The sequence below is a fragment of the Gobius niger genome (genome assembly GCF_951799975.1).
Source record: "Gobius niger genome assembly, chromosome: 12".
Taxonomy (NCBI): domain Eukaryota; kingdom Metazoa; phylum Chordata; class Actinopteri; order Gobiiformes; family Gobiidae; genus Gobius; species Gobius niger.
The window spans coordinates 25,332,212-25,341,218 of record NC_136863.1 but is presented as its reverse complement, the minus strand read 5'-3'; the positions used below and the strand labels follow the sequence as shown (position 1 = coordinate 25,341,218).

At 41.6% G+C, this 9,007-nt stretch overlaps 1 protein-coding gene across 1 annotated transcript; it reads left to right on the top strand.

Annotated features, from left to right (window-relative positions):
• The first annotated feature begins 146 nt into the window (after nucleotides 1-146).
• sinhcaf (SIN3-HDAC complex associated factor) lies at nucleotides 147-4,783 on the top strand. The gene is made up of 6 exons (XM_079567901.1): nucleotides 147-333; nucleotides 2,271-2,398; nucleotides 2,476-2,575; nucleotides 2,677-2,800; nucleotides 2,880-3,030; nucleotides 4,343-4,783. Exons 2-6 carry the CDS (start codon nucleotides 2,271-2,273, stop codon nucleotides 4,683-4,685), a joined length of 846 nt encoding a protein of 281 aa, XP_079424027.1. The 5' UTR covers nucleotides 147-333; the 3' UTR covers nucleotides 4,686-4,783.
• The last annotated feature ends 4,224 nt before the right edge of the window (nucleotides 4,784-9,007 follow it).

Here is a 9,007-nt window from a genome sequence, read left to right as displayed (position 1 = left end):
GCCTCTGTGCTTCCATTCTCCAATGTGCCATAGCAACCGGGGCCGAGCCCCTGTTCCCGCGCAATGTTCCGTCCTTATATGGCCAGTAGCATGCAGACGCACGGACACGTCACACGTCGTTTATGTAAATGGCTTGATTGAAGAAAAAGAAAAAACGCTGTACTCTGAAATGGAGGTGTGGATACAACGCATGCGCACTTTGTCCACAACTCTCCAGTCCCGTCCACAAGCGCCGACATCAACAAGAGACTTACTGATGCAGGAGATGTTCTATGAGGAACTCTAGTATCTTATACGGATTCACACTTTTCCATCTGACTTCACTACAGCGAGGTAAGGAGAGCTGCTGCGTTCACGCACCGACCTGGATGTGTTTTAGAAGATGGCCAGAGTAGATTAAAAGATACGCTTCAAAGCAAGCCTCGAGTTGTTCAGAACAGTGAGTTGTTTGGGGATATGCCCTGCATTAAAGTTGCCTGTGCATTTAAGAAAGTCCATGCAGCAGACTGCGCCTGCATGCAGCGGTGTAGTGGCTGCTCCGCACTGACCGTCTCTGCGGTGCATTACTCTAAATGTCACAAAGTCGCTCTTTGTAACGTCTTCAGCACTTGTTTTAGGAGCTGATTGTGGAGCTGATGAGTTGAAAGGACCACGCTGAGGCTGTAGTGCCAAGAGTCTGCTCTATTCCACATTTACGCGCTACAGAAGCCAAGTTAGTCTCACGCCCACCCGCACGAGAGATGCGTCTCAACACGCGGGCACCTCTGTCAACAAAACAGCGGCTCTTCACCAAAGCCTCCGAAAACTCTGACCAAGTTAGACACTTGGCTCCTAACTGTGAGCCCGTGTCGTTATTTCAGTTTAAGGCCAGCCCTGAACTTCTCAGACGCATGTGCTCGGACTGTTGCAGTGACGCGGCTGTGGAATAACAAAGAGTTAAGATCAAATTACACCGTTGTTCCACAAAAGCTACATTTTCCTTTCAAAGCTAACACATCATGTGTTGTATAGTGTTGACTGGACTTTCTTTAGCGGGGTAGAGGCGGAGAGCGGGGCATAGAGCTGGGCCGTCGAGTCTAGGACGGTCATTATAAAATGGTTGCGCATGAAGCAGGTCGTGTGGCATGCCATGCTTCCTCCTGGAGTGGGCGGTGAAATCGGCGACTTGCACTTTTCTTTCGACAATAAACAAGTCATTTCCACATTTTGACGAGATTTTTTTTCACTGGCCGCTGTTTTGACAAAAGTCCCAGGGCTTTTTCCAGAATTGAACAGAGTTTTTATCGCTTTAGCGGAAAATGGCATCACACCCCCTTCTGCACGCAGCCTCCGCCTTTGAAGTGTGCTCCGTGTTGCCATGTTGAGTTACGTCACGTACTGTATTCTGCTGCAGAGATCGTCTACGCTTTACAGAGGAGCTTCTCTGGTGGAAAGATGATGGAGCACGTGGCTGTCCGTGCGTTATTACAAAGTCAATTTTTTTTTACAAACAACTTCTGTCTTTGAAAACACGACTACAAACAGCTTAGCTGTGGACACTTTAACATTTGGTTTTACCCTGAGCGCCTAAAGAGGCATCATTGTCTGTCCTCCGGGGGGAAGCTGAATGCTGCATCAACTTCATTTCATGGTTGAACTTATACATTAGCAACAGACAGAAGAAAAGGGGACTTCAACCGAGGGGATGCGCTCCACACGCGCCTGTGGAGCGCGCCTCGTGGACGCCCCTTCAAAGTGGGAGATCCCTCTTGTTTCCCTGCTCTGGCTGCTCGCCGTGGCACCGCACTGTCAGAGGACCCCGAGGACTGATGGCAGAAAAAAAGCAGTCTGGGGGGCGCGGCTCACAGTTTTGCCGCAGTTCAGGTCTCCATGTGGTGCGCCGAGAGTTAAATTTGCCTAGCAACATAAATCATTATTCCTCTGCACATCCCTCACATTCGTAGATGGGACTAGATCCTCCCCCTGACGTTCAATCTCACACAGCTCCGTCCTGCTAAAATGAAAAGTGTTGATGCTGGAGGCAGCGTGCGCAGCCACTGCTTTATTTTGGATTGTTGAAATGAAGCGTGAGGACCTGATCCGTCTCACACGATGTCTGAGTGCTGACCTACTTCTGCATGTGGGTCATAGCGCTCCACATAAACGCACTGTACTTCAACATACATTTCTGCAGAAATAAACGCATTATACGATTCCATTAGAGAAGGCTCTGTCACTGCTGGGGAAGTGATCAGACCTTGCCTAATGAATGTGAATTCTGTTCCCCCCAGATGTTTGGCTTCCACAAGCCGAAAATGTACAGGAGCCTGGACGGCTGCTGCATCTGCCGCGCAAAGTCCTCCAGCTCCCGCTTCACGGACAGCAAGCGCTACGAGAAGGACTTCAAGAGCTGCTTCGGGTAAGTGCACGTGGCTGTGGACGGGGAGAGACGCCCACCTGTAACTTGGCTCACGCTGATGTTCGGCTCTTGTGCAGGCTGAGTGAGACTCGATCTGGTGAAATCTGCAACGCCTGCGTCCTTTTGGTCAAACGGTGGAAAAAGCTGCCTGTGGGCACCAAGAAAAACTGGAATCACGTGAGTTTTTGTTTACCATATTGTCACAAACAAGAAAAGACAATGGTATTCCAAGGTCACTGCTGGCAGCAGAGGCTTTAGTGACTCTCTCCTCTTCAAAGGTGGTGGATGCACGAGGAGGCCCCAGCCTGAAGCTCACCTCACGGCCCAAGAAGATCAAGTCTATTTCCAAAAAGGCCCGGCCCAGCCAGATCAGCAGGCTGCAGAAGGAGCTCAAGAGGAACAGTCAGTTGGCTCTTTCTTGGTTTAAACTCTGCTTTTTTTGAGACACCACAGACATTGACAGTTTTCCGTGTGCCCACAGACTCGGACGCCCATAGCACGACCTCCAGTGCTTCTCCAGCGCAGTCTCCCAGCTACAGCAACCTGTCTGACGACGGCTCCGACAGCGAGCTGAGCCCAGGGTCCAGCCGCTCTCCTGTCTTCTCCTTCCTGGATCTAACTTACTGGAAGAGGTACATGACACTGCAATAACAAGAAACATGATACAGTCGAAGATCATGTACACAGACTTAACAATACGTACACATTTATACACATTCATAAACATACTTTACAAAAGCTTAATTATACCCCAAATAAAATCATACCTAAATAATACATGTTCAACCACCAAGAATCACATCATTATTCTTTTAAAACTTTCTTTAAGAGATACATCACATAAAGCAACAACCAACAAGAACTTACTTAACTTAGTCTGACATAACAATCAGAAAAAGAAAGACATTACGGTCCATAATTGGAATAACATATACTTAGGTATTATATATGTTGCAATAACATACAGTATGGAAACAGTATGTACTGTATACATACTGCATACATACTGTGAATAAATACATATATAAATACACAGTATATATACGTACGTCGTACGTATGTATGTATGTATGTATATATATGTATAAATAATATTATTACAATATTACAATAATAATAATGCATTAGTCTTATAAAGAGCTTTTCCAGACGCTCAAAGTCGCTTTACAATTTCATGCATTATTCATTCACACTATACTGACAGAAGCGAGGCTACCAGTCTGCGCCACCGGCCGCTCCCACCACCAACCACTCACTCACTACATTCATTCAGGCTTCTCCCATCCAAGTACCAACCAGGCCCTTCCTGCTTAGCTTCTGAGGTCTGGCGGTATTGGGCAGAGCAAAAGCGGGCCATACCGTGCTAATGTGCTAATGTGCCAGTACCATGACCCATTCAATAAAGGGATTAGTCCATAGTAAAGTTACTCATTCATTCATATATATATATACGTTTATAGTGACTCAAATAAATATTAACACTCAATAGTCAATTTGTTCATTTGTAAATAATTGACGATTGAATCAACATTTGGGAGCATCAGTCCCATGCCATTAATTCCCACTTCTTATCATGTAAATTTCTTTTTTCATTATTTGTAGCTATAATCTTTTCGAATTCAAATAGTTTAAAAGAATCTTTGCTACTAAAATAATTGTATTCACTGTGTTAATTGAACTGTTTTCCAATATCTTCAATATTATATTAATGGGGCAGATGTTCATGTCAACTTTGAATTTGAATTCAATGAGTAACTTTATTATGGACTAATCCCTGTTCAGGGAACTTTATTTAATTAGTAATAGTAAAGTCCTCCCACGTGCTAATAGAGAGAGTTCAGCCAACAATAGTTTAAGAGCAGGGTTTTCCTCATTCTTACTGAGTTTGATGAGATCATGTAAATCATTTTATATTAAGAGTTGCCATTTTCAATGTGTTTCTAGGCAAAAGGTGTGCTGCGGCATCATCTACAAGGGCCGCTTTGGGGAGGTGCTCATTGACCCCCATTTGTTCAAACCCTGCTGCCGCAAAAAGCAGCGCCAACAGCAGCAGCAGCAGCAGCAGCAGCAGGAGGATGAAGAGGAGGAGGAGGAGGAGGAGGAGGAGGAGGAGGAGGGAGAGGAGGAGCTGGGCGCAGATGTTGGCAGGCAGAAATCCCCGGCAGACGAGCTGGAGCCAGAGCAGCAGAGAGAGGTGCCCATGTGCCACCCGCCGGCTCCGCTGTGCGTTACCGTGACAACCACTCCGACCAGAAGCGTGGCTGTTGCCGATGAAGCAGCCTGGTAAAAAACGGGGGGGGGGAAAAAACTCACCTTTTTTTGCACACATCTCTGAAGAATCCCAAAGGGGTGTTGCATTTTCTCAAGCACTTAACTGACAGAAGTGGCCTCCGATCGCAGCTCCCACACTCGCGTATGAAGCTCCACTTTTGTCCAAACAGTCACTCGTGGACTTTCTGTTCTGTTGTGTCATATTTTTGTTTGTGGTGTTTGGCTGTTGACTTAAGATGAAATGCTGGAGTTCGAATTCACTGGTTGTTTTTACAGTTTTTGTTTTTTCAAATTCCAAAACGCAATAATCCTACTCAGCGTTCGACAGTGCAGAGCAGCGGTGCTACCTGAACATCTCCACATAGTTTCACAACTCTTTACACGTTTAAGCATAGACTGGACAACTGTATGTTCACATGGGTATTATTATTATTATGAAGTTAACTGTAGATTCTCAGAGTCAGGAAAAGAGATGTGGGAATGAATGGTTCTTTAGACACACACCTGTACAGTTGCCCTTTTGTATGTGTCTATTTAAATCCACCTTCCTATAAGACTTTGTGTTTGTAGACCGGATTACCGTCTTTGGTTACACTTCCGAATAACTGCACACTATTAAGCATTTGGAAAGAATTGGATATTTCTTCATTACTCAACTTTAAAATTGGGATTTGATCCGAGCTACTCCAGACATTCTTCCAGACCTTTGTGGCATCTGCGCATAATCTGTGACCTAATATTAGGTCACAGATTATTTTGTTTTTTTGTATTTTCTGCAGAGGGATAGACAAGATAAAAGTGAATGACGTAGAATAAATCCGTTAATGTTGTGTAGTCATTAGTTTGGGGAGAGAAACCGGAGAGAACATTCAATGACTCAAATAATTGACAACTGCGGGAAGCCAAATGTTGTAGCCAATAGCTACAACTGCCTCTGTCATGACTATGAATTTAGGTACCTAAATAAGTGCTGTATGTTGCCGTAGTAACACTACGAAAAGAGGTTGGCTTATAGCCCCTTAAAAGTGCACTATGCAACTTTTTCTATAAATATTAAAAAAGTGGATATTAATGCGTATTTGACCTTTCAGTGACCCGGCTCCGTGGGTGGTTAGCATAGCGCCTTTACTTACCATCCTAATGGCCTCTTGGATGCTCCAGGATCAATTGTTTTTTAGACTTCTGGTAGGTTTTCACTGCTGATGGTACCGTATCCATGGTTGCATATACATTACATTCCGAAACCCTACCAGTAATCCTACAAAACTGAAATACAATTGATCCTGAAGCATCAAGCTGAAAGGTAACTGAAAGGTGAAATACGCACTAATGTTTTTTTACATAAAAAGTTGCATAATGCATCTTTAACATTGTGCTCATAAATGGTTAATAAATGACAAGGAATGCACTATAAATGTTTTGTAAAAGATGAATCAGGTTTTCCCCAGTGCTTTCCAAAGACTTGTTAGTGTATCATTAGAAAGTGTTCCCCGTCTTTGTTTGGTTTGAACTATAAAAGGCCTATTCACAGCTTCAACAGCAAATACACCAGCCTTAATGATAATGTGTTACAGACTGTGCTAGTGTTCATTCTGGATTGGTATTAAGGAACAAAAGGGACAGTAGCTCCAACTACGGTGGCCTCAGCAACACTTAGTGCATTTTGCATGAATGGCAAGCCCACTCATCCAAAAGACGATCCAACGATCTGATGCATGAGTACAAAATTGCATGGCCTTATATAAGCTGTAAATTTTACTTTATATTTTTTGTTTTCTTTTTAAATCAAGTTTTGAAATTTTAACTTATTTTTGTATGTAAAAAAAACAAAACAAAAAAACCAAAAAAAACACGTCATTGCATATAACAATATCACAATATTCCACAGCAAACCCCCACCGGTCTGTAGTCATTCAGCATCTCAGTATCAGTGCTCTGTCATTCCTGGTCAGTATATGGTGAAAGACTTTATATAGCGTTCACGCAAAATTTTACCATAGCTTGGTATATACCACAAATGTGTTGTGATATATATAATCTATTTACTTTATTTATCGAATAAAAGCCAAAGCACATGAAATCCACCCATGTAAACTCAGTGCAGGTTTGCCCAGGGTCATTAGTACGTTCTTTCAGTATTCACTGAACACTAATATGAAGCTGCGTACATGTGCTAATTGTTTTTGGAGCAGTGGGTGTGTTCTGTACATAAGGGGTGGGTTCAACGTGGCTCGTTATTTATTTATTTTATATTTATTTGTATCACTGTATCCTTTCTTAGATTCTGTTAGACCTGTGTAGTACGGCTTGAAATACATCCAAAGAGGAATGTAGTTCTTGCACAGACTTTAGTTCCTTTTGTGTGGAATTACTGGGTGTTGATATTCGTGAACTGTGATTGTATTTATTTACTGCTTAACCTTAATCCTAACTTATTCAATACCAACACTTTGATCTGTATCGTTTAGAAATACCAACCAACCAAACTGTACCTTTTCCTTCGTAGCTTGTAGCGTTTCAAACTTTTTGCAGAATTGTAGAAAACAACTTTAGACTTGCATGTTCTGTGCTGCTATGCATTTACTTAGCTGACAAGTTAGACAAAGCTGTTTTGTATTTTTTATACTTCATGTAATTTTTTACTTGTCCCTTAATAAAAGTAATTTTGTGAGTTTTCTCCATAATGATGTCAGTTTTGTTTTTGTTCCTGAAACATTTTGACTTTTAGAAAATTATGCAATTTTCAATCTTACAACCAGCATTAATGACTAAAATGAGACTAAAACTACATTTAAAGTTGTTTATGAGACTAAAACTGTGACTAAAATTTCCAGATATTTTTGTTGACTATATGACAGGATAAAAAGTAAAAGAATAAACTAAAGTCATCATAATTTCAATTCACAGCTTGTTGGAGAACAAACATGAACATGAAATAGTCTGAGTCTGTGGGTTTGTTGTGTGGAGTGCCTCAAGGGTCCGTTTTAGGTCCCGTCTTATTTTTGTTGTATTTGATCCCTTTGGGAAAGATCATCCAAAGGTTCAGTGATGTTTCCTTCCACCTATTTGCTGACGATATCCAGCTTTACTGTTCCTTTAAGCCATCTGAAATCCAGAAGTTAAACTCTCTGCTCCATTGTCTAGTGGAAATAAAACAATGGCTCAGCGATAACTCTCTGCACCTCAATGCAGACAAAACGGAAACCCTGGTAATCGCACCTGATGATTCAATTCCAGGGATTAAACAGTACCTGGGTGACTTAGGCCAGTCTGCGAAGCCAAGCCTTCGAAACTTGGGAGTTATTTTTGACGAAGGCATGTCATTAGTGCAGCACTGTAAGCAGCTAGCGAGAAACTGCTTCTTTCAACTAAGGAACATGTCTTCAGGTTTAGACTACTGTAACAGTTTGTTTTCATGTCTTAACAAGAGGGAGCTCTCTCGACTACAATTAGTGCAAAACTCTACAGTGAGAATTCTGACCCGCACAAACAGGAGGACCCACATAACTCCTTTGTTAAAACAACTTCATTGGCTGCCAGTGTCCTATAGGATCAAGTTTAAAATTCTGGTTCTAGCTTTCAGAGCCGTGCATGGTCAGGCTCTTCTATAGCCTATATCAGTGCTCTGATCCAGCCCGGCTCTGAGGTCTGTGGATCAGAATCTGCTAAAGCAAAGCTAATGCACTTTTAGTCGCCCAAAGCTATACTAATATACTGTATATATATTTTTGTGATCAACTTTTTACAAGGACTTTTTCCTGGGGAGTGTATACATTGTTACAAGCGTAAACATACATTTTGACTGTATACAGTCAACTATACTAAAATTTAATAGAATTATTTGAATAAATCGGGATTACAATAAAATTACATTTTCGTCAAATTACTAAGATTGAAACTAAATTAAAATACGTGGTCAGAATGAACACTGCTTACAACAGAAGCCCTTGTTACATCAATGTTTTATGTTTCGTTTTTTTTTAATGTTATTTATTTGGTTGTGAATAAAAATAATAGTGTGCCGATTTATGACTGGGTGTGTTGCGATGAAGAAAAAGCACACACTGCCCGTTCCCGACACAATGCAGTATCTGTCCAATATAGAAAAAGATCATCAGCTTATGTAACATATATCATATATTATATCTATATGTAACAAACACATACTATAGAACAGAATCAAATCATCAGCTTATGTAACATATATTATATGTTATATCTATATTTAACAAGCACATACTATAGAACAGAATCAAATCATCAGCTTGTGTAACATATATTATATGTTATATCTATATGTAACAAGCACATACTATAGAACAGAATCAAATCATCAGC